Below are 26,468 nucleotides of genomic sequence, written 5' to 3'. Positions count from 1 at the left end.
CCAACTGAGCCAGCCAGGTGCCCCTCTCTCGTTGCTTTAAAAATGCTCTTTAATTATTATGTGTCATGGTGAGGACCTTCTTGGGTTCATCTTGTTTGGGGTTCTCTGTGCTTCCTTAACCTAGATGTCTTTCCTTACCCAGGTTAGTCATGTTTTCAGCTATTATTTCTTAAAATAAGTTTTCTGTCCCATTCTCCCTCTCTTTTCCTTCTGGGACCACTATAATGCAAATTGCATTGTGCTTGATGTTGTCCCTTTACCTAACCTCATTTAAATTTTTCCTTTTTTTCCAACTCCCTCCTTCCTTTCTTTCTTCCTGTGCAGCTTGGGAGCACTCCATGACAATGTTGGTCAGACCACTGCCATTTGTCTGCATCTATGAATCTGTTCATTCCCTCTAGTGTAGTTTTCATTTCCATTATTGTATTCTTCAACTCTGATTGGTTCTTTTTTACATTTTCTATCTCCTTGTTGAAGTTTTCACTGAGTTCTTCCACTTTTCTCTGCATTCCAGTAGGCACCTTTATGATCATTGCTTTAAATGCTTTGTCAGGCACATTGTTTATATCCAATACATTAAGTTCTTTTTCTGAGGTTTTGTTTTGTTCTTTCATTTGGAGCATATTCTTCTGTCTCCTCATTTTGCTTGACTTTCTGTTTGTTTCTAAGAATTAGGCAGAGCACCACCTCTCCTAAACTTGAAGGAATTGTCCTGAGTATATTCATCCCCAGTGTAGACTGTGTGCACCTGGTGACTTTGGCTGGCTAGTTGGAGCTATGGCTGCCATGGGTCATGAAGTGGATATGGGCTGGAGTGGTCCTGGGGCTCAGAGTGTGCCCTGATAGAGCAGATGAAGTGGGCATAATCTGGTGCAGTCCCTGGGGTCTCTGTGCAGTGGACATCCTGGAAGAACAGTTGAAACTGAAGTGGGTGCAAGCTGGAATGTCCCAGGGCTCTCAACACAGAGGGTGGCCTCTCAGGGCAGCTAGAGCTAAGATGGATTGCAGAATGGGGGGTCCTGGGGTACTCCATGCATGGGATGCCCTGGCAGGGTGGCTGGAACCGAGGTGAACACAATCTGGGAGTTCCCAGAGCGCTTTGCATATGGGGCATCCCATGCATGGAGTTGCATATGGGAGGTTGGCTGGAGTCAATGTAGGCATAAGCTGGGAGGTTGCAGAGTACTCTGTGCTGGGGGTGCTCTAGCAAGCCATCTGAAGCGGAAGTGGTACAGGCCTGGAATGTTCTGGGTTGCTGTGTGCCTGTATCACCTTGGCATGATGACTAAAGCTGTAATGAGAGGACCAGGGGTGTCCTGTTGTGTGCTGTGCTGGGGCCACCTTGGTGGGACAGCTGGGGCTGGTATGGGCTAGGGGCCCATGGCTTGCTGAAGTGGTAGTCCAGCTAAGGCACCCAGACCCTGCTCCCATCCATGTTATCAAGGTGAAGGGGGAATGTAAACCGTAGTGCTCACCAGCTCCTCCAATCCAGAGAGAGTTCCAGCAGCTTTTCAATTGTTTGGCAGAATTCTAGGGCTGACTTTTAAATATTCCAGTTGCTCTTCTAAACTGAGGTGTTTTTTTTTTTTTTTTCCTGTGTCCCTGCATGTTGGGACTGGTGTGGGCTAGTGGCCTGGAGCTCACTGAGGTGGCAGGCTGGCTATGACCCTGCTCCTGTCTGCACTACCAAGGTGGAAGGAAGTGTAAACTATGGTGCTCACTAGCTCCTCTGACCCAGAGAGAGTTCCAGCAGCTCCCTTGCCATCTGACAGGGCTCTAGGGCTGGTTCCTTTATATTCTAGTTGCCTTTTTAAGCCCAGCTTTTTGTTCTGTGTCCAGGGGCAGATGAATCTGTTAGTACTTAGTACTGTCCCTCCCCAATGCAATTCACAGCATCAGGGGTGAGGTTCCCTTCATTGCCGTGTCTCTGTCTCTCTTGCTGTTTTCTATATGTCTATCTTTTGTTGGGCAGCTCTTCAGTCAGTCCTCATTTCTTCAGGAGGAATCGCCCTATAAATATGTATAGATTTGGTGAGTTGAGGATCTTCCCAAGTTGTCATCTTGGACCAGAACCCACCATCTCTGTTTTAAAGTCTATTTTGCTGATGTAAATATTGCTTTTTTTGGGTTTTCATTTCCATTTGCATGGAATATCTTTTTCCATCCTATCACTTTCAGTGTGGATGTGTTCTTAGCTCTGAACTGAGTCTCTTGTAGGCAGCAGATTAATGGGTCTTGTTTTTTTTTTTTTTTTTTTTCTTCCTTATCTGTTCCTCCACCCTATGTCTTGGATTGGAGCAATTAGACCATTTGAAGTAGTTATCGATAGGTATGTACTTATTGCCATTTTGTTAATTGTCTTCTGGTTATTTTTGTAGGTTCTCTGTTCCTTTCTTCTCTTGCTCTCTCATCACTGATGACCTTGTTTAGTGTTATACTTGGATTCTTTTCTCCTTATCTTTTATCTAAGAGAGGTTTTTGGCTTTTGGTTACCATGAGGTTCATATGTAATATTCCTAGGTATAGAGCAGTCTATATTAAGGTGATGGTCATTTAAGTTTCAATATTTTCTAAAAGAACTTCATTTTTACTCCTTCCCCTCCATGTTTTATGTACGTCATGTCATATTTTACATCTTTTTGAGTCCCTTAACTATTTTTAAAGATATAGTTGGTTTTATAGTTCTTGTCTTTTAATCTTCGTACCAGCTTTACTCCCTTTAGTGTAGGTTTGTTTTTACCCATGAAATTTTTTCTTTTCATAATTTTTAAAATTTCTAATTATGGCCTTTTCCACTTAAGAAAGTCCCTTTAATGTTTATTGTAAGGCCAGTTTAGTGGTGATGAATTCCTTTAATGTCTGGGAAACTATTTTTTCTATTCTGAATGATAACCTTGCTGGGTAGAGTATTCTTGGTTGTAGGTTTTCTCTTTTCATCAATTTGAATATCACATGTCACTCCTTTTGGGCCTGAAAAGTTTGTTGGAAAATTAGCTGATAGCCTTATGGGTTTTCCCTTGTGTGTAACCGCTCACTTTTCTCTTGCTGCTTTTAAGATTCTCTATCTTTTTGTCATTCTGATTACTATGTGTTTTGGTGTAGGCCTCCTTGGGTGCACCGTGTTTGGTGTTCTCTGTGTTTCCTGGACCTGGATGTCTGTTTTCTTCCCCAGTTAGGGAAGTTTTCAGCTGTTATTTCTTGAAATAAGTTTTGCCCCCATGTCTCTCTTTTCTCCTCTTGGAACCCCTCTCATGCAAATGTTATTATTCTTGATGATGAAGAGTTCTCTTAACATATCCTCATTTTCCCCAATTCTTTTTTCCTTTTGTTGTTCAGCTTGAGTGCTTTCTACTTTCCTGTCTTCCAGGTTACTGGTCCATTTTCCTGCATCCTCTACTATTGATTCCTTCTAAGGTGCTTTTCTTTTCAGTTATTATTCAGCTCTGCTTAGTTATTTTTCATATTTTGTATCTTTTTTTTTTTTTTTAAGTTCTCAATGAGTTCATTCACTCTTTTCTCAAGTCCAGTGAGTAGTTTAGGACGACTACTTTAAACTCTTTATCAGGTAGATTGCTTATCTCCATTTTGTTTAGCTGTTTTTCTGGGGGTTTTGTCCTTTTCTTTTGTCTGGATCATATTCCTCTTATTCTGTCTGACTCTCTGTGTCTCTTACTACGTATTAGGTAGGTCAGGTATTCCTCCTCATCTTGAAAATAGTGGTCTTCTGTAGACTGCATCCTGTTGTGAATAGAAGCACAATCCCTCCAGTCACCAGAAACAAGTACTCCACGGGTGTCCCCCGTGCGTGCTGGGTATGCCCTCCTGTTGTGGTTGGTGCAACTGCTGTGGGCACATTGGTGGGCAACACTTGCCCCTGCATGGATGGCTGTAACTACTGTGGGTATGAGGGGTGGGACTCACGCCCCCCCCCCCCAGGAAAGGAGTTTCTGTAGAAGGCCGCTGGTGCTGTCTGGGGCTGTCCCATGGGTGTGGGAGGAGCTGCTTTAGAGTTACAGGGTAGATGGAGAGTGTCACAACTAGTTTCTTCAACTGCCCAGGTAGCTAGGCTGAAGGAGGGCAAGAAAAACGATGCCTGCCACCACCTCCATTCCCAGAGAAAGCTCCTGCAGATACCTACTCCACTCTGGCACATGTCCTAAAGTTAATAATTCTCCTTGATGTACACGCCAGGCACTTTTCAAATGGCTATTTCTGTGCTGGGTCTCAGGTCAAGTGACAGTGTGTTGGCCATTTAAGAGCAGAGACTTGGCTTCCTATCCCCACCCCCAGAGTTAAACCCCAGTGAATTTCAAAGCCAGCATTATGGGGGCTTAATGCATAGGCCCCCCGGGCCAGAGGTGCCAGATTTGGGGCTTAATCTCCTTACTCCTCAGGGAGGACCTCTAGTGCCTGTAATATCCCTCCCACATGTGGGTCACCACTGTTGCAGGGGTTTGGTTCCCTACCATGTCTCTTCCCTTCCTATGCTTCTCGATACGGCCTTCTCTTTAAGCCTTTGGTTGCAGAGACCTGCTCTACCAGTCGCGGGTCATTTTCAGAGTGAGCTGTATCACTCGGTTGTCGCTTTAGTGTGTCTGTGGGAGGAGGCGAGCTCAGGATTCTTCTTTGCCATCTTCTTCTCTCCTTCCCATCTTGGGGCTTTTAAAGCCACATAAGTAGCATGACTCCTAGCCCTAAATCTGTGTGGGTACAGACATTTAATAAAGAATTATCAAGGGCAGACTTTTTATTGTTGTTGTTCCACACGTATCTGAGGCTCAGACATATCCTTACTGACTCTCTGTGGGACAAGATTTTCTAGTTTACCCACCAAAGCCGTTGCCCTTTAGAGACGCCTGGCTTTATCCAGGGGTCTCTGATCCAACTCCTCCAGGCTTTTTCTCTTGACCCTGTATGTGTGACCTATTAAACCTTAGGCTATAGGCCATGAGGAATTAATACTTATCTTACTGGATTTCTACTTCCTTCGTTTTGGCATCAGAAAAATTTCCTTCCCTTCCACACCAGTTTAGCCATGCAATACAAAAAAATATTTTTAAAGTCTTATCTAGATTTTTAAAGCATGCCAAGAGGATTTTTCTGAACACCTAATGTTGAACACTAAAATCTGACTTGTTCCTAATACCATGTCTTTGATATGGCACTATTTAATATATTCACTGTTTTCGTCTTTATCATATCTGGGTAGTTTCATTTTCTTATGGTTTCACTTGGGATAGCTGCTGAAATGTATAAAGGATTATTTGACATCTGATAGATTAATTCACATTTGTTACTGAAATTTACATATTAAACTCTTGTATATTTTTTAATAAGACTGATATTATACAAACACGGATCAAGCTATGAAACTTAAGTCCCTTGGGTCCCACTGTAGTCCCAAGTTCCCTGGTTCCATTCTACAAAGGCAGTTAATTGTGAGTACGACTGAAGATATCCTCTACATACTCAAGCATTACATGTGTCCCTCAACTCACAAACACAGTGAACTCTATGCACAGTTCTGCACTTTCGCTTAGTAAGAGATTTTAGAGAGCTTCTCTACTACTTATAAACAAAAGAATAAAAATCAAATGACTGCCGTCCAGCTTGAGGCCAGAAAATGCCTCCTCCAGTTTAAGAATAGCAGTATGCATTATCCGAAAGTATTCTAGAATCAATGACTGTTAGAGCGGGAAGACCTTAGAGCGTCCTGTCCAAAAGAACTTACTGCTATGACAGAGACATTCCTTTCGGCACCATCCAAAGGGAGTCACTAGACACATGTGGCTCTCGAGCACTTGAAGTGTAGCTGGGGTAAGTAAATACATTTTTACTTGTGATTACTTTTAATAGCTACATGGCTAGCGGTACTGTATTAGCTCAGCCGGAAGGCTGCAGAGGCCGTCGTCCCGGTTTGACAAAAGAGTGATCTGAGCTGCAGAGAAATGCTTCAGTGGTAGAACCAAGGTTGGAACTTAGTTCTGTCCTTCTCTTCATTCCTCTTTCAGTCTTAGCACAGCTTCTACTTCACCTGCGTACTTTGGGGTGTGGGGAAGTGAGTGTCAAAACCAATATGATCAGACCCTTCAAGATGTTGCTCCTCCTGGGATTCCCGGGGTCATCTCCATTCAACGTCCACTGGTTCCCCTCAGCTGCTGATTCCTTTCATCGCTAGGTTCTTGAAGCTTTCCCCCATCTGTACAGCTCCCCCTCTAGTTTGACATCATCATTAACTCACAAGGAGGTGCTCTGCTGGTACTTTCTTCACTTCCTCTATGCAGCCTCTACTGCTTCCTCTACTGCTCCTAGATCATCTTCAAAGCCCCATTTCTTATCACGTCACTTGGCTCACAAGCCATCGGCAGTTACCACTGTCTACCCACCCAACGTAGTCTAAAACTCTTTGTTCAAGGTTCTCTATAATGCAGGCTCTTCCTCTTCAATTTTTTTTTTTAATTTAAATCCAATAAGCCAACATAGAGTACATCATTAGTTTCAGATGTAGTGCATATAATACCCAGTACTCAGCACATCACATACCCTCCTTAATGCCCTCATTTTAGAATGGTTTTTAGATTTCTAGAAAAGCAGAAATTATAGTTCAGACAATTCCTTCATATCCTGAATCCAGTTTCACCCATTGTCAACATCTTACATTACAATAGTACCTTTGTCACAACTCCGGAACTGACATTGGTACAGGACTATTAACTCCATACATTGGGTTTCGCTAGTTTTTCCCTAATGTCCTTTCTCTGTTCACACCTTCTCACCATTGTCACCTTTAGTGTCTCTATTCTGTTCTAGGTTTTCAGACTTTCCTTGTTCTTCATGCCCTTGACAGTTTTGAGGAGCACTGGGTTTTTCCCATGTCTTTCTCATGGTTAGACTGAGGTTATGGGTTTTGGGGAGGAAGACCACAGAAGCGAAGTGCCCTTTTCATGGCATCGCATCCAGGGTGTCATCTGTGTCGGCACACGTCCCACACAACCAATCTTGATGTTCACCTACCCAAGCACTCCTTGTCTGGGCAACACTCTCCCTGCACTCACGCTGAAATCAACAGGGCCTTACCAGCAACATTTTCTTGTGCTGACTAGAATGTTCTTTTCCTTCTGTACCTGGTTGAAATTCTCCTTCCACAAGGCCCCATTCAAAATCCCCCCTTTCATGGCACCTTTCCTAAACTACTCGATATCCACAGCCCTTTGTACCACTAGGCACTGTGTTACATCCTATGTTACATTGCAGCATGTTTACTTCTATATCCCTAACTCAGCAGTTAGCATGTAGCGAACGAAATGGTTGTTACTTAATGACTATTAATTGACAAGACTAAGGTCAGCGTAAGATGTCCTCTCTAGGGTCTATCAGGGACTAAGGCACAAACACACATCCTAAAATGAAACAAAAAACCCTCCTGCACAACCTTTATGCCCAAGGGACCCTTCTCCATCTCATGCTGGAAGAAGATCTCCTGTTTCGGGCATATGCTATTGGGAAAACCAAAAGGAAGAGCCTTATGACTTTCATCCCTCAAAACAGGCGAGGGCATGCATGTGTTTAAAGATAAGAATCAGTTAAAAAAAACAGACCCTAAGGAAACTCACAGAGCTCTCCCAAGTCAGGAAAGCTTATGTTCACATGAAATGATTATCTTGTGCAGGCATTTTTCTAGAATCCTTCATCTTCCGTCTCTCTCGGTCCTATCTATCGCCTAGCTGTTGGGGATGCAAATACAGCAAGCTGTTGTCCTGAGGTGTGGAAGGGCCAGAGCTGTTGGTGTGAGAGACGTGAGAGGGTGGGGGTGGCATCATACAGAGGCAGGCCCGGGGGGCCAGCATCTACGTTTTCTCCGGTAGCAACACCAAGGCTACAGAGAAACAGCCAGGCCAGGAGGAGCAGCCCCTAAGGCAGAACGTGTACCCGCTCACCTTCCCGGATGCTGTGGATGCCCCTTCCCGGAGCTCCCTGGCTCACCTGCGGATGGTACCCAGCACGCCGTCAGTTTCCATCTCCGGCCCTAAAGCTCTCCTGCTCTGTCCAAGAGCTTCTCCCGCAGGAGTACAACCTGGAGGCTCTTAATTCTTACCCAGGCAGCCCTCACCCACCAGGTGATGTCCCGTCCTGGGATGGATGACTTGAGGTGTGTGGTCACCTGGTCTCTCAGAGGGAACACCGCAGGACGGAGCGCTGGGTGCAAGGAGAGCCGCCATCCTTATGAATGCACCCTCAAACGGGCCTCTCTCTTCCCCTCTTATGTTCCCCACCTGATTATTCACTTTCCGAGATCATCTCTCATATACACTTCCTCCACTCCTGTCCCTGTCCCAGCACCTGCTTTCAGGAAAACCTAACCTTGGAACTGCTGCCAGGGCAAGCCCCAGGGAACAGAGACGGCTGGCTTAGGCAGCTCAGAGAGGACTGGGGGAAGGTTGGCAGGACAGCCTCCCAGACACGCCTGGGGGCTCTGAGAAAGGCAAGTAGAGCAGACAGTGCTGCTGAGCAAGGAGCAGCTGGCTGTGCAGGGGAGGCCCAGGGATGACACTGCCTTCACAGAGTTTGTGGTCAGAGAACTCCCAGCCCGAGCTGCTCTGAAGGGTCTGCCTAGCATCTCGGGGATGCTCACTTGGGCTTTCGCCGAGGCCGTAAAACACACAGTTTTTTGCCGAGAGATTCTTGCCTCCAGATCTTGGTCATGTCTGGGTTCTGAGTCCTTGCCCCGTGAGGTCATCGACCTGGTTCCCTGGATTCCACATCCTGCTCCTGAGATGTGACTCGCCCGGCACATCTGGACTCCCGGAGGTCCCTGTGGCATTTCCATTTTCCTCTAAGTGCCAGTGTTTCATAGTTAGTTTCCTAATCCCGACCTCATCTCCCTCCTACTCGCATACCCAGCCCCAGGACAATTTGAAAGTGGATTTCTGGAAATGATCATGCCTGATTCATCTTCGTACTACCAGATCATAGTACTGTGCCTGAGTAGAGGTGTTTATGTGTGCTATAGATAGCAAGTAAAAACACTCTCATAGGCCCAGATAGCGATCGCTAAATTCCATTCCCTAATAAAAGAAATCAGAGCTCTGTGGAGAAATGGCTGATTCCAGGGCCAGAGTAAGTAGAATGTAAGAGGAGTCTGGAACATCTCATGATGCCAGAGAGTAAGGAAGTGCTAAGAACAAAAAACATGGGGTGGCATGTCCAAAGTAGCCAGGAGCCAACCTGAAAGAGCTCCCAACAGTCAAAGCTGGAGGTATGGGGTGGGGGGGAGAACAATGGTAGTACTGGATTATAAACCAAAGTATAAAATAAATACCCTTTTGTCCACACTGATACAAATACTGAATAAATAAGTAAATGGAGAACAAGGACTTTTCCTTACAGCAGGATTCCAATTAATAAATGTGGAAGGAATGGGGGTGTCTGGGTGGCTCAGTCAAACGTCCAACTCTTGATTTCAACTCAGATCATGATCTCAGGGTCATTAGATCAAGCCCTGCATTAGGCTCCGTGGTGTGTGTGGAGCCTGCTTAAGACTCTCTCCCCCTCTGACCCTTACTTCCCCACTCTCCCACAAACATGCGTTCTCTCTAAAAAAATGAATGAATGAAGAAAATAGAAAATCTTCACTAGACCACCACAATCAGGCAAATATGCTCCACTAATTAAAATCGGTGAGGAAAATTTAAGGAAAAATGATATTTGCATAATCTTAAATTATCTCCCCCTCCCCTAAATACATGAATTACTAAGAGAAAAATAGTAACTGCGACGTGATCAGGGTTAAGCCATACTAACATCACACACTCCCTGATACGACACACTGAGAAGGACCCATCGCGTCCGTGGTGTTCTTCCCCAAAATATATAACCTTCATCTAATCCTCAGAAAACATCAGACACACCCAAGTTGGGAGCCATTCTACAAAATAACTAATCAGTTCTTTTTCTAAAGTGTCAAGGCCACGAAATACAGGAAAGGCAAAGACTGTCACAGGTTGGAGGGGATGAGTGAAAGCGGTGTGCGATCCTGGATTAGATTCTAGAGCTGAAAAAGGACATGAATGTAAAAAACCGGTGAAATCCAAATAAATTCTGTAACTTAAACATCATGCTGAGGTTGATTTCCTAGTTTTGGTCCTTGTACTGCGGTCGGGTAAGATGTGAGCGTGCGCGGGAGCTGTGCCGGGGCTCAGGAGCCCTGCACCCTCTCTGCAACTCTAAGTCTAAAATTAGTTCAAAAGAAAAGTAGGAAAAACCCAAAAAACCCACTGACAAATGGCCTATGAAGCGTTAAGACAAATAGTAAAATACAAAGAGGATCTGGAAGCTCTCAGAGGGCTACCAGGGCTGGAAAGTCGTGGGGCAAGTTCCACCAGCCTAGCACACAGGGAGCCAGTACCCTACCCGGTTGAGAAATGGGATGGTTTGACACATTACACCTGCAAGTCTGGTTGTCACCATTTGTGACTGACAGAATATGAGGGATGAAAGCGAAGGAGCAAGAGAGGAGGACACCTCGGTTTTTAATCTGAGCAGCCGTGTGGTCGTGACACCATTCATCCCTCCGGAAAGCAGAGTGGCTTTGGTGGGGAGCGGGGAGAGAAGCAGCTCAGTTTGGGGCAGGTTGGTTCCAGGGTGCCTAGCTGACAACCAGGTGGGCATGCCCGGAAGGCAGAGGAGCGGCTTACAGCTTCTGAGAGTGACCCGCAGAGAGGTGATGGCTGGAAAGCAGAAGCAGATGAAACACCCAGGAAGGGGATGTGAGAGAGAGGGGGGAGGGGGCCATGCATGGAAGACTGAGGAGTCCCACCATTACACAGAGATGAAAAGCGTATGTGGAAGTTGGGGCAACTGGGGTATGTGGGAAGCAGAAAAGAACCAGGACGGCATGGGGCCCCAGGAGACCCTGCACTGGGGAAAGGGGAAAAGATGTTCAGTAGTGTCAGAGGCCACAGCATAGGAGGTCATCGGAATCGACACTGATGACCGCAGAAGGGAAAGCTGGTGGAGAGGTTGGGGTGGGACCCAGCTTGTCCCTCAGGGGTAATGATCAGTGGTGGGGAAGCAGATACAGTGCCAAATATTCTTTTGAGAAACTTTGCTGGGAAAGAGGAAGATAGAAAAACAGAGGGGAAGTCGAGGTTGGAGGGGTCATCCCAAACTCTATCTCCAGACTGACTCCTCCCAGGAGCTCCTGATGCATATTTTTACCTGCAAGCTGGTTCTCTCCACCCGGCTATCCTGCCTGTAGCTTTTTAATACGTGTACCCAGCCATCTACCTACAAAGGGTCTAAACTTAGGTTGACAAAAGCAGCATGACTTTGTCAACAGGAAGGCTGAGATCTGAAATAATCGAATGTGATTGCTCCGGGCCGGACTCGGGGCTCCACGGACGTGAAGCTGGGCAGTTCTGGAACCACGTGCAGAGGCAAGATGACCTCATGACCACGTTCCATCGCTCCGTGGCCACATTCCACCCTTGCCTTGAAAGTCCCACACAGAGCATTTCAAGACACTTTCAGATCCCGCCAGGAAATTTGCTGGGGGAGTTAAAAGCTGCAGTCACTGCAAGAGATGCTCAGTTGAGGCTCTCGGCTTTTCTACGCGGACATGTGCCAAAGCCTTTTCCTCTCTGTGTTCAGTTGCATTTACAAGCCTTTAAATATTAACACTTGCTAATATTGATGTTTGAGTACCAAATCAGTTTAGCTTCCTAGAAATGACTAGATTTTATATCATTCATTCATTCAATGCACACGGATTAAGTGCCCGGCCACACGTGGAGGCAAACTGCTGGTACTGGAGACGCCTGGATACACGAGTACGATGTGGTGTCCCTGACTTTGAGGAGCCCACGGACATTTCCCTCGACAGCTACAAGCAACATGGAATGCCGTAGAATAAAGGGCATGTATGTTCTGTACACATCTGTATGTATGCGTGTGTACATCCGGGAAACACAGAGGGTGCGTGACCATCACTTCTAGATGTGATTGCCGGAGGTACGAGAGCAGGTGCGCTCCACAGACCCCCGAGACTGGAAGGTGAACCATAATGGTTTTCCCTGCCGGAGAGAGGAAGGGCCCAAGGCCGGAGGAACAGCATGGGCGGAGCATAGAGATGTTAACAGGCACGGCGTGCGGGTGACGTAGCAATGGTGCTCACAACAATAATAAAACCAGTACCCATGAAAAGGATGGAAGACATGGATGGGGCATTCATGGTGTGTCAGGCGTGACCCTAAGCCCTTAATGTTGCACAGGCCACGCGTGTGAGCCTGTCTGGAGCTGAGGCTGAAAAGACAGCCGGGGGTCGCTTGAGGAACCGTCTGCATGCGGCGCTACAGGGCCCTGCCGCGGCCCGTAAACATGCATCGGGAGCTCCGGGACAGCAAGAACTGGGAAGACTAGCCTTGAGTTTGAGAAGGTTCCTCCGCCGGGCGGGGGCAGTGAGCTGGCAGGCACAGAGGTGAGGCCGGAAGCTGCTTTAGGAGTTCAGACGAGTGAAAGTGGGAGGGAGGGTGGATGCAGGGGCAATATGGGCAAGAAGAAACGAGCCCTGGAGGCCCCCCACCTATCTGGGGGTCACAAGAAGGAGGGCAATCAGGGCGCCTGGGTGGCTCAGTCGTTAAGCGTCTGGCTGGGAGCCTGCTTCTTCCTCTCCCACTCCCCCTGCTTGTGTTCCCTCTCTCGCTGGCTGTCTCCTTCTCTATCAAATAAATAAATAAAATCTTAAAAAAACAAAACAAGAAAGAGGGCAAGAAACATCTTTGGAAAAGTAGATGAGCTCAGCGTGAGGTGCGGACAGCTGAGTGGGCAGCTAGGAGTGAAAGGCTACAACTCGGAGCAGAGGTTTGGATGAGAGGGAAAATGGGAACAGCTGAGGAAAAGTCCGAATTCATTCAGGCTGAATTTGGCCTTTCAACACTTAAGATCACCCCCGAATTTGCCTTTCTTTCCCCGGAGGCCTTCTATTTCCACAGGAACCCTGTGAATGGGCACACACCTGCCAGAGACCACACACCTAGACACGCAGAGGCCAAACGTCACAGAGGCACAGGCTCCCATATACGTGCCCCTGATCTCGAGAGAGAGACACTGAGGGACACACACAGGTCCCCACACACATAGATACGTGCACGCGCAGGCCCATAGGTGACAGAGGCCACACACGCACAATTTTCTAGAGGGCGTAAGACATGTTTTCCGGTATACAGTGGAGTCTCTCCATCTACCCAGCTGATGACCTTAGACTGCCAGGGGGAGCAGCCCCATCTGGTCATTGAACTCCCTCTGCAATTCATTCCCGTAAAACATCTTCCGGGAGGCCATCTGAAGGCCCCACTGGTCCGTCATCCCACACTCTGCACTGTCCTGGGCTACGGCACGTGAGCTTCCCTAACGGAGAACAGCTCCTAAGTAGGAGTCGGGGAGCCCTCCGCCTGCCGATCAGAGCTCTCCACCGCAACACGCCACCCCCTTCTCACCAAAGAGCTTCTGCAGGACTTGTCCGTCATATAAATCTTCAGCCAGGTCTTTCACGATGATTCTTTCTCCGACAAGCACATCATTAATCCAGTCAATTAATACCTACAGGAAGAGACACCAACTAAGGGAAGAGTCATGGGTATTTTCTTATTGATCAGCTTTCTTATCCCGGATAATTAAAATCTAAACGAACTTCAGATTTGGAAAGCAGCAGAACGGTCCATGTGAGTTAGCAGATGACACAAAGTGGGTGAGCTGTAAGGGCCCTCTAGTGCCGCTGTGGTCCCTGTTGATATCTTTGGGCCCGTTACCCCAACGGCAAGCGACATGCACGCAGTGTTTGGGTGTGTAGCTTGTACCAGGCAATGGTATGTGCTTTGGAGTTACGCAATCTGGGGTTAGTGACCCACTAACTGATTTGTGTGCCTCTGTGTGTGCCTCCACGATCCAGGAATCCGAGGCAGGCTGGTTTCCGCTCTGAGCCTCTGATGGCCCACCTCTAAAATGGAGGAGGAAAAGACCTCCCACTTTAGGTAGCAGAAAAGAATCACATATGGCAAGGGCCAAATGTTCATTAAAGGTGCATCTTATGAATACATAAAGCTCTCCCCCCATTATGACATTTGGCCAGGTGTTACCATCACCCCTATGTTCGGGGGGAGATCAAGCACAAAAGTGAACATATTTGCCAAGGTTGCATTGCTGACCGTGGCCAGACACAGGAACCGAACTCCTGTCCATCCCCCTCTATGGGACTGTTCTCCTGGCCCCAAGCCACCTCTCCGTGGGGCCAGCGCTGTCTCCTCTCTCGGCTCTCTCTTAGCAGCTGTCATTACCCGAGGGCCCTCGGCATCAAGCACTGAGCGGAGCCATTCCACGGGCATCCGTTTAGTTACTCTGCACAACACCCATGAGAGGGAGGGATCATTTGTTTCATTTTTCAGTTGAGGAAATTGAAGCTTGCTCAAGTCCATTGCCTTTTATTTTAATTTTTTTCAGCTCATTTGTGTATTATTTATATACAGTAAAATTAACTCATTTTAAAGATACAGTTTGGTGCGTTTTGGTCATTGTACACAGTTGTGTGACCACCACCACCACCAAGATGCAGAGCTGTTCCCTCAGCAGAAGAAGGTTCCTTTGGGCTCTTTGTGGGAGCTCAGTCCCCCCTCCATCCCCCCACCAAGGACAGGCCTCAGGCAACCACCCATAATTTTATATAAATGGAGTCACACAGAACATCAACTTTTGTGTTTGACTTCTTCAACTTAGCATAAATAGATTGTCTTTATCACAGGGGCAGTAGCTGGGCTGGGTTTCCATACCTGGGGGAGCCCGGGCCTTCAGAGCACATGGTTCTACACTGTTCTACTGTGGGTAGGAGCTTCCCTCCTTTCCCTTCCCTGCATCCAGCCGTCCCCCATCTATCACCCGCCCACCCACCATTTATGAACGTCTGCTCCACGTCACATTCTGTGCTGGATCCTGGGGGTACAATGATGAAAAAAGAGGTGGTCTCTAACCCCCAGAAGCTCATCATTTGGAGGAGACAGAGAAGGATCTGAGCAGTGGTAACTAGTCAGCATGTGGTGACTCTAAAGGGACAATCTGAGGCTGAAGACGCAGCGAGAGCATGAGACCCCAAACACCACCCTCAGGAGCACGGGCTTCAGCCTTCGGTTGATCGGAATCTACACCCGGGTTTGAGCAGGAAAAGGACAGATCTGATTTGCAGTTTGAACAAACCACTTCGGCATCCAGTGCCTTTTTGTCCTGTTTTGAGTGCAGCTTGGAGAAACTACAGCAGAACAGCACAGGATGGGGAATCCACAGGGGGTGGCTTGAGTATGTTTCAGGGGACAACCGTGCCAGGCACAATGGACACGATGTAATTCACTCCTATTGACTTCTGTTTGAATTCCATCTCCTCTGCTCAGCTGTGACCATATACAAGCCACTGGCTTTTCTAAGACTCCCTTTCCTCATCTGTAGGTGGGGATGATATGAAGTCCTACTTTGCAGGGTGCCTCTGAGGGTCCTTGAGAAAAGCAGTGGAAAGACTGTGTCAACTTGAAGACCCTGGTGAACGTGAGCTCATTTGCACTCACTTCCCTGGCACTTAACAATCAACACCATTCATGGGCAGCCGCCATGTGCCATTTTTGTGAAATCTGAGATGTCCACCTATGGGACCCTGAGCTGCCCGTGACCTTCTATTTGCTGTGCAGTGGTTCCCGTGCTGCCTGCCCAGAGCAGGTGGTCTACCGACGCCTGTTGAGCCCGGGGGGGGGGGGGCAGCTGACGCCCCTCCTAATTTCTTCTTACCTTCATCAGTTCTTGCAGTTTGGGGTCGCTGCGGGAGTTCGGGTCCACCATTGTTCGCACCTCATTCTCCTCTTTAAAAGGAAAAGGCAGTCAGTGGGGGTGGCTCCACTCGAAGGCATTAGGCCAACCCAGAGAGCAAGAGACCCAGTTACCCAGCATGGTGTCCTCCGGGTCCAGCTCGAAGGGGATCGGGCTGAGGGGCAGGTTGATGGCGTTCATGCCTTCCTCCTGAAGTTCCGATACTGCAAGGAGAAGACAGGCAGTCACACTGCAGCCCGCCGACGACGGGGAGGAGCTCCGTAACAAGCGTGTTTGAGACGGACACCAAAACCACTGAGGTTAGCTCATAGCTGTAACTCAGCCGGCAACAGATTCCCTGCCTCTCCTGGCAAAAAGGACCAAGTAGGCCCCTTCGTGTCACCTCTTCCAACTACCACCTCACTCGCCTTCCTCGGGGGAAACAGGGAGGCCTCTGCCTGCTCCCAGACATTCTCTCAGCATAAACACAAGCGAGGTGGGCACTCACATCTTTCTGGGGTCTCTGCCTGTCGCCTCCTGCCTGCCTCTCCTTCCAGGACTTTCTGTCTGGGGCACAGTGGGTGCCCGGTAACGGGATGAATGAGGTCACCAAGTCAAGGCCACATTTACGTTGTAAGCCATGTCCACCCTCGCTGCAAGCCTCCTCCGGCTTCTCTCCTTATTTGGCTTCCCTAAGTATTTTCTGATCATTCTATCTTCTCTTTTCCCTCCACCCCACCCCAGCCGCTGCTCGAGAACGCCTCAGTCTGGCCTCTTTCTGGGCTCTGGTCCTGTCCCTTCAGCTCTCATGAGTAGGAGGCCCTGGGGCCAGGCATCTCCCCACTTAGGCCCATTTCCTCAGCTCAATGTCGAGAGCTCGACTGGATGGATGGCCTGCGAGTCTTTTTTGCAGTTTTCAAATCCTAGAAATCTACAATTACACTTTCCTCAAGGAAAACAAAAAGAGGTCAATGGCCATTAAAGACCTCCAGCCTGCTCCCCCCCCCATGCACCCACCGCCCTCCAAATGAAGCCTCAGTGAAAAACAAATCCCTACCACAAAACCACTGTGTGAAGGGCACTTGCTGAGCACTGACCCTGGATCACCCCCCTCCCCCAATCAGTGACTGAAATCTCCTCACCTCTATTCACTTCCAGTTTGAATAATTACTTTTCACCAATTAAGCACAAAAAGACCATTTTCTCTAAAGGCAGTGGTCACCAAAGGGCTCTCAAAGAGCTAATATGGCAGCAGCGATCAGCCGTAATAAAAGCAATGTCCCATCTTTCTGTTTTATTTATTTTTTTTATGGACTCTGGCCTCCCTGACTGCCAGCATATACTTGCAAGCACTCTTCAGCACAAGGCAGCCACTGACAAAGAGTTCTTTCATATTCGCAAACTCACTGATGTTTGCAGTTGGACTGGGAACGAGATTGCCTAACAAAGGGAGTGAAACACACTCTACCCTAAAGAGACACAACTTGCATTATGAAGCTGGTATTTAGTCCCCTTGCTGTGGGCTCTTGACATTCATACGGGATATCAGCCAGTCATGGTCTTGAATCTGCAAATTCACAGCCACCCACCACTCTCTATAATTCCCCTCATAAAACACAACTGAAAAACAGAAGCCGCACCTTCAAGGCTAAAATGATTCGAATAAGCATAGGATCACGTTTGTTTTCTGGCGAAAAACAAATGGACTCCTGTAGTTTCGTGAGACTCCTACAATTTCTTCCAATGTTCCTCCTAAGACTGGCAGTTTGCTTTCTTTTCCAGGCTGTTTCTCACAAAGAAGCAAGATTTCCGCTGCTGGACAAGCAGTAGCGTGCAAGCACCCGGCAGCGGAAGTCAAGTCACGCTTAAATGGGGGCGCAAGGCTGGGTGGACTGGCCGGTGAAGACGCATGCTCCTGCCCAGGACCTTCTCTACCCACATTCCCCGCCACCCCGGACCGGCACTGTCAGTACAGTAGCTACCAGCCACACATGGCTATTCGTGTTTAAGTGAATTAAACATTTGGCTTCTTAGCTGTACCAATCACATTGCAAGCGCTCAGTGGCTCACACGTGGCTACCATGCTGGACACCACAGATGTAATGATGTCCCTCATTACAGGGAATCCAATTGGATGGTGGTGTCCTAGTTGACCCCCTATACCCAAATGCTGATGATGTCCACACTGAAATCTCCAGACGAGGCCTGACCCCAAATTCCAGGCGTATCCGATGATGTCTCCTCTTTTGTCTACTAATAAAGATCTCAAATGTATACATCCGAACGTGCCCAACCACAAATGACAACACCCTCACCCCCACCACAACAACACTCACACAAGACTGTCATTCCCCTGTTCTTCTTGTCTTCTCCTTCCTCGTGTTTTACATCTAATACATTGGCAAGTTTTGTGGGCCCCACCCCTAAACCAGGATCCACGGCCAACCACATCTCACCATCTCTACCACCCCATTCTAGTTCAGGCCACCATCATCTTTCACCTGGACAACAGAACCACCTTCTAACTGGTCCACTGCTTTCTGATGCATCTTCCCCGCCCCGTCTACTTCCCACAGCACAGTCGGAATGATCTATAGGGATGTAAATGGCATCATACATTCTTCTGCTTGAAGCCCTCCTATGGCTTCCCATCACACTCAGAATAAAGCCCCAACTCTTTACTAACACCAGCAAGGCCCTCTGATTAGCCTCTTGCTCCCTCTCATGTTTTATTTTCTTCAGAGCACTCATCACAACCCGAAATAATAATTATTCATATGTCTGTTGTTTCCCCCTGACCAGAAAATAAATTGTGGGAAGGCTGGCACTTTTTCTCTTTTGTTCACTATTAGATCCCCAGAGAGGAGCCAGAGTGCCTACATTCAAATCCATCATCTACCAGCTCCGTGATCTTGGGCAAGTTCATTAACTTCTTACATCTCAGTTTCCCCATCTGCAGAATGGGAGTGATAATATTACCTATCTCCTAGGGTGTTGAGAAGGTTAAATGAGTTAATATATGTTAAGCCCTTAAATTAGGGCCTCATACTTGGTAAAAATTGTGTAAATACATTACATGGGGGCACTGGAGTGGCTCAGCCAGTTGAGCTTCTGAATCACGATTTTGGCTCAGGTCATGATCTCAGGGTCACGAGATGGAGCCTCCCCACCCCTGGAGGCTCTGCGCTCAGTGGGGAGTCTGCTTCTCTCTCACTCCCTCTGCCCCTCCCCCCTCTCACATGCACGCACTGCGCTCTAAAATAAATAAATCTTTTAAAAAATTAAAAAAAAAAAAACCCTGTTGAGTAAATGAATAACCCAAACTGTTAAGACCACCGTTTGACAGCATGGGTTATAAATTAAGCCAGAATTTCCCAGAGCAGTGTAGAGGATACAAAGAAGGATTCTAGCTTGTTCTCAGAGAAAAAAAAATTATATTTTGGCCTGACCCTGTGTGCACATGTGTGTGCATATGTGTGTGCTTATATTTTGTAAGGAGAGAAAAGCCGCATCTGTTCCAAGACTGTTGCATGGCCTGAGCCAATTTGTGAATATAGAGATATTTACACCTCCAAAATGGGGCTAGAAATACAATACTTGCAGCAAGGACTCCTAAAGGTGGGTCTGAACAGGATCTTTTTTATGTGTACATCATTGTTAAAATGTTTTCAGATGAAAAATCCCCAGTCAGAAACACTCCCCTCTGCCCAGCCTCTTTAATTCACTCCCAGAGACATAACAAACCCTAGAAGAAAGGCTGAGATATGTTTGCAATTGGAAATGTTTTTTTGCAGGAAATGATTTGGTACAGGAACATCATTCCCATCCCATTAACTGCTGACTTTGGGCCAACTGTTTGTAAAAGTGAATGTGCAAACTGCCCGCCTCAGGCCCAGCCCCCGCCCCATGGGGCCGCATTAGTGGCCACTTGCCCAAAACAGCCCGCCTGCTCTGGAGGCTTCATTCCTATTAAACCCAAGCAGGACGCAGCAGAAGCCCCTCGCCAATCCCTGTACTCTGAAAGAGAAAAGAGCTGCAATTGAATTTTCTCGGCACAGAATAGGACTATGATGTTTATCCCTGGGACCTCCTCTAACAATCTAAAACTAGGGCTGAATGTGCAGCCCTCAGTGTCTCGCAGTGCCATTAGTCATAACTTAATAAACAGATTAAATACCCAGCTGAAGGTCGAGCTCGGGAAAGCAGGGTGATTGCCTCAACTCCTGCCTGAAGTGCTCGCCATCAGAGAGGGGGCTTCGGCTTTTCCGGGAACGCAGGCTGACTCTGGGTCCAGCGGTGCAGCAGCAGAAGGATGGGCTCTGGAGTTTAAAAGAGCTGGATTTGAATCCTACTTCTATTTTTATCAGCAGTGGGACCTGACATAAGCAATTTAACGTCCCCAAAATTCAGCATAAAACAATTCTCTATAAGACAACGTTGTAGCTGACACTGCTGGTTTCCTCGCTAATATTTATTTTACTCTTTTTTCCCTGCTGAGAGAACCCTCATTTTGTTCCAGGGTACACTTCTCCCTCCTAAATTCCAGGGAAGATCCTGATTGGTTTAGGCTAATCACGATAATCTTAATTCCCTTGGTAGTGACTGACTCAAGTGTTGCCATGTGATACAAGTTGTGAGAGAAAATTTCGAGAAGCTTCTAACAATAGTTTTCCTCCATTTTAAAGAGAGGCCAAAAGAAGAGAAGGTATCCTTCTCATCAGGATGCTATGCCTGGATTTGCTGCAGCCATTTTGTAGTCACGAGGTGAGCAAGCCCAAATCCAAAGAAGAAACTAATATGCTACGTTTGGCAGAGAAGAAAGGGGTTCTTGTTGATACCGTTAAGCCACCATCCCTGGAGCCACTCTAGCTTTATGTGTCTTGTTATAAGAGATACAATAAGCTCCCTTATTGTTTAAGCTGTGGAGTTGGCATTTTCTGGGGCTTGGAGCTCAAACTCCCTAATTAATACACAGGACACCAGGATTATAAAGTTGATAGAAGAATAGAGTAGGTCTACAATGAATGGTAATTTTCCTTTCCTTTTTTCCATGAGAAACAGAAGAGCTGCAGGCATCTCTTATACTTCAGAATACATACAGGGATTCAAAGAATACCACAGAGAAAACAACTATGGAGAGAAGAATGGACAGAGGTTTCTCAAATTACAAAAGTGTCCCTTTATGCAAAGCCAGTAATTTCATTCGTTCAACCAGTAAACATGACTAGGCACCTCTCCTGAAGCAGACCTGGTGCCAGCACTGGGAATATAGGCCTGGGAATCTGACAGGGATCTGCCTTAATCTGCTCACGGATGGCGGGAGGGGCAGACATAAACACAACATGCAGGATGCTACGCAGAGGGGTGAGAGCCATGTGACCACAGGGCTGTGGGAGCTCAGGCAGAGCGAGGGTAGCTCTGGATGGAAGACTGGGGAGGATTCCTAGAAAGGGGGAATTGGAGTTGGACTTTGAAAAATAGAACTTTTCATTTGACACAGGTGCCCCACAAAAGGCACATCTTGTGTAAAAAAACATCAAGGCGTGTAAAAACAGGGTAGGTGTTGAGAGTGATGATTATGCCTGAGCACTGGGAATGGGGGGAGGGGGGCACAGAGGGGAAGAGAGGGGAAGGAACAGAGGATCAAATAGGTAGGCGAGGTCCAGAGAGTCAGGGGTCATGAATTCATCTGTTCCCCAGCACTCCCTGGACCATGCTCCCTGTTCTACAGAGAAAACAGCAACCAAACCAAACCAAACCAAACATACCAAGGGAGCACAAGAGAATAGCTGGGATGCTCTTTCTCCTTCAGGGCAAGTGGGCGCCAGTGAGATATTTGGGCTGTTCTAGATCTTTATCAGGAGTCCTGATGATTAATCTCTGGTCCTTCTGAAAGCTACTCAAGCTCCCTTAATTCCTAAATGGATCAAGGGCCCGCATAGACGTTCTTGGCAGCAAGACAACCTGATAACGGTCTGGTCAGCAAGCCCCAACAATTTTTGTCTATGTGAAAAACCAACCTGAAGGAACATCAATCAAAACACTATAGCTAACACCATACGTAATGGTGAGAACCCGGATGCTTTCCCCTAAGACTGGGAGCGAGGCAAAGATGTCTCCTCTCACCATGCCATTCAAAATCATACTAAATTTAGTATGTTTAGTTAGTAGCACAGCACAAGAAAAGGAAATAAAAGGTATAGAAATTGGGAGCAAGGAAGTAAAACTATCTTTGCAGATAACACAGTTATCTATGTAGAAAATCCCAACTAATTGACCAAAACAAACAGAACAAAAAACTCCAAACTCTTAGAACTAGTAAGCAATTATAGCGAGGTTGCAGATACAAGGCAAGTAAATATGCAAAACTGCCCTCCTTTATGCCAGCAATGAATGATTGGAATTTGAAACTAAAATAAAATTACTTACAGTAGCACCAAAAAATGCAATACTTAGGTATAAATCTAACAAAATACGTACAGAATTGATATGCAGAAAATGATAAAACTCTGATATAAGAAATCAAAGAAGATTTAGATAAATGAAGAGAGATTCAGTATTCATGAATTAAAAGACTTGATATTGTTAAGGTGTCAATTCTTCCCAACTTCCTCCATAGACTAAATGCAAACCCGCTGGAAATCACAGCAAGCTACTCTGTGGTTATCAACACACTGAGTCTCAAGTTCACACAGAGGGACAAAAGACCTAGAGTAGCCAACACAACACAGAAGAAAAATGACAAAGTTGGAGGACTGACACTACCAAACTTTAAGACTTACGCTAAAGCTACAGCAGTCAATACAGTGTGGCATTGGCAAAAGAGTGGACGCCCAGGTCACTGGAACAGAACCCAGAACCCAGAAATAGACCCACACAAAGACATGCAATTGATGTTTGACAGGGGAGCAAAGGCAACTCAGTGCAGAATGGATAGAGAACAACTGACAGCTACATGTAAAAAACGAACCTGGACACAAATCATACACTTCCTGCAAAATTTAACTCAAAATGATCACAGGCCTAAGAATAAAATACAATACTATAAAATTCCTAGAAAAAAATATAAGAAAAAACCCATGTGATGCGGGGCTTGGCAGTGACTTTGAACATACAACACGAAGGACAATCCATGAAAGAAAAATTGATAAGCTGGGTTTTATTAAAATTTCTACTCTGCAAAAGAGATTGTTAAAAATGAATGAAAAAACAAGCCATAGACTGAGAGAAAATATTTGCAAAACATATATTGGATAAAAAGCTTATATGCAAAACACCCAAAAAACTTGCAAAATGGAATAAGAAAACAAATGAAGTACAAAATGGGCAGATCTAAACAGACATGTCACCAAAAAGGGGGTACGAATGGCAAAAAAGAACATGACAAGAGGTTCAACATCGTTTGTCATTAGGGAACGACAAAACAATGAGGAGCCACCCCAGTTGTTAGCATGGTTAAAATCCCCAAACCTCGGGAACACCAAAAGCTGACAAGGAGGTGAAGCCGCAGGAACTCCCATTCATTGTGGCGCGGATGCAAAATGACACGGCCATCTTGGAAGACCGTGCGATAGCTTCTTACAAAGCTGTAGTTTTACCGTATAATTCAGCAATCGTGTTCCTAGTATTTACTTGACTCGAAAACACACATTCACACAAAATCCTGCACGTGCATGTTTATAGCAGTTTTATTCATAATTGCCAAAAACTTGAAGCAACCAAGACATACTTCAGTAGGCGAATGGACCCACGGTGGTATGCCCATATGGTGGAATAGTATTTGGTGCTTTTAAAAAATGAGCAATAAAGCCACGGAGAGATGTGGAAGAACTTCAAATATATAATTCCTAAGTCAAAGAGGCTAGTCTGAAAAGGTGACACATGTATGATTCTAATAGATGACGTTCAGAAAAGGTAAAAGTATAGAGACGGTAAAAAGATCCGTGGTTGCCAGCGGTTTGATGGAAGGTTCGAACGGGCAAAGTACTGAACTTTTTTAAGAAGGTGAAACTATTCTGTACGATACTGTAATGGTATATACGTGATTTTATGCATTTATCAAGCCCACAGAATTTTATAGCACTGGGAGTAAACCTCAATGTAAGCAAATTAAAAAAAATCATGTAGGTGGTTGGCGGCTCCAAGGGTGGGATGCAGCCTGTGATAATAGACCCTAATAGAATTACAAATGTATGAGACAATCTCACTGGAAGGGGTGAGGGGGATGGTGCTGACCTAATATTGTTGGAAACGAGTGGTGTCTGTGAAACCCAAGTCAAAAGGAACCGCACATGGGCATGGACTCTAGTTGATAAAGTTTCTTCCCACGGGATGCAGGTCAACAGTTCTGATGCTGTGACACATGCACACCGGAAGCAAACAATGACGTAAACGGACGGTGGATGGTAGGAGCCAGGTTTCTCACTGTTGGAGTGGGAGGCTGCAGACAAGCAGGGGAAGGGCCTGGGATAATCTATGTGGTAATGGATTAGAGGCGGAGATATCAGGAAGCACTCATGTTTAGCTTAATATAGATACAGACGATGACGTACGGAAATACTGCGCGGTGGGCGTACGGCTGACCCCGAACAACACAGGTTTGAACCTCATGGCTCCACTCTTATGCACTTTGTTTTTGAGTCGACAGCAAAAGCCACTAGGCGTTTATTTCCAAGTGCTCACTCCAGTCCCCACCAAATCAAAGGCAGCTGGTAAAGAGGTTGCATCTGCTGCCCCCTGAATAGCTGAAGAGGCCCCCCAAGCCTGTCAGAAGCCCCTAGGGGCCCTAGACCTGGGCAGGCAGGTCACGCATACGCCACCAGAATGGTCGGGTCCAGCACCCGGGGCCAGCCGGCAGGAGGCTGAGCTGAAGTGGAGTCACATGTCGAGAGGGCAGGGGTGGCACTGTGCTCGGAGCCCCATGCCCGTGGCACCCCTGCACTGAGTCGCTTAAGCTCCAGGGCGGCCCTAGGTTGCCTGCAGGCCTCAGACCCTCTCGGGCTGGGTAGGGACCCCTCTTCTGTAGCAGCACCTCAGCCCCTTGGCCTCCTGGGGGCCGGCGTACTCACAAGTAGCCACGGCTGCCAATGGCCCCAGGCCAGTGGTACCCCTCCAGGCAGACGGAGTGGCTGTACTGCGCCTCTACGCTGCTGTCACACCCACAGGTGTGCCTGGTGGCTGCCACTGCTGAGCTGAGGCCTCTAGGCTGCAGAACATTACCATCTTGGGGTGCCAGGCCCACCACTGCCTTCCCTGTCCCCGTCCCGGCCCAGCCTGGTGTGCCTGTATGTGGATTTTTTTTCAATAAATATACCTAGAGTACTGCAAATGTATGGTCTCTTCCTTATGGTTTTCTTAATAAAATTTTCTATTCTCTATCTTACTTTACTGTTAAGAATACAGTACATAATACATAGAACAAAAAATACGTGTTAGTTGACTGTTGATGTTACCGTGAAGGCTTCCAGTCAACAACAGGCTATCAGTAATTAAGTTTTGGGGTGGTCAAAAGTCATACGCCGATTTTCTGAATTGTGAGGGGGTCAGTGCCCTTGGCCCCCCGCGTTGTTCAAGGGTCAACTGTGCATACATGGGTTAGTTTCTTATTCTATTAGCCGAGCAGTCCTAAAAGTAATGACACTCCGGTAGCAAGGCACATACCGAGCACCTGATCTTGGTTTCTAGTGATTCTCCAATGATAGGAACCAGGGCTTGTTGGAAAGATGGCTGATGCTAGGACTGGAAAGGGAATCTGCAAGATGAGTCTGGAACCAGAAAGGAAAGAAGCTGGAACAGTCTGAGCAGCAAAATAATAAAGTATTATTGGATTATAACCCAAAGCACAAAATAAATAGCCATGAGTCCATTTGATATAAATGACTGGATTAATTAATAAATGGGGAAAAGGAGAGAAATCTCCTTTGTACAATTCCAAATAATTTACATAGATCCTGTGTCCTCAGAGAAGGGGAGCATGACCCTTTACCCCTTAAACGTGGGCCCTCCTTCCAAAGAGTACAATAGGGAAAGGAAGGAAAGAGTAACTTTACAGTGTAGAAACCTGACAAACACTAGCTAAGTCAGGTGGTCAAGGTCAACATCACGGTCATAACTCATGGCATTTGAGGTGATGTGGAGAAGATAGCATTTACCTCTGTGCTCTTCCTTTCCTTTCCAAACCCATAAGCCCAGGAGAAAAACATCAGACAGATTTCAATAGATGGGCATCCTAAAATATGCTTGACTAGTGCTTCCTCAAAACTGTCAAGGTCATCAAAAACAAGCCTGAGAAACAGTCACAGCCAAGAGGAGCATGAGGAGGCACGATGACTAAATGTAATACGGTGTCCTGGATGGGATCCTAGATCAACAAAGGACATTAGATAAAAACTAAAGAAATCTGAATAAGTTATATACTTTTAGTTAATAATAATATATCAATACTGGTTCGTGAATTTTAAAGGTACCCTACTAATATAAGATGTTAATAAGAGGGGAAACTGGGTGTAGGTTATAGGGGAATTCTTTGTCCTCCCCTTTGCAATTTTTCTGTAAACCTAAAATTACTGTAAAAATAATCTATTACAAAAATCAACCCGAATTTGCTATTTTCCCAACCAAATATAGTGTTC

At 46.5% G+C, this 26,468-nt stretch overlaps 1 protein-coding gene across 4 annotated transcripts in view; it reads right to left on the bottom strand.

The window, feature by feature from the left end:
* The window catches only part of PARVA (parvin alpha), a 162,660-nt gene that overhangs the window by 47,634 nt on the left and 88,558 nt on the right, over window positions 1-26,468 (bottom strand). For all 4 annotated transcript variants that reach the window (XM_057317622.1, XM_026486801.4, XM_057317620.1 and 1 more), the window contains exons 2-4: window positions 15,972-16,061; window positions 15,820-15,890; window positions 13,494-13,596 (exon numbers count right to left, since the gene is read on the bottom strand). In XM_057317622.1, the coding sequence (XP_057173605.1) occupies window positions 13,494-13,596; window positions 15,820-15,890; window positions 15,972-16,061 (264 nt within the window). The remainder of the gene's footprint in view (window positions 1-13,493; window positions 13,597-15,819; window positions 15,891-15,971; window positions 16,062-26,468) is intronic.

The sequence above is a fragment of the Ursus arctos genome, unplaced genomic scaffold (assembly GCF_023065955.2).
Source record: "Ursus arctos isolate Adak ecotype North America unplaced genomic scaffold, UrsArc2.0 scaffold_23, whole genome shotgun sequence".
Lineage (NCBI taxonomy): Eukaryota > Metazoa > Chordata > Mammalia > Carnivora > Ursidae > Ursus > Ursus arctos.
The sequence above is the reverse complement of the archived record's forward strand: the minus strand, read 5'-3'. Positions and strand labels throughout refer to the sequence as shown.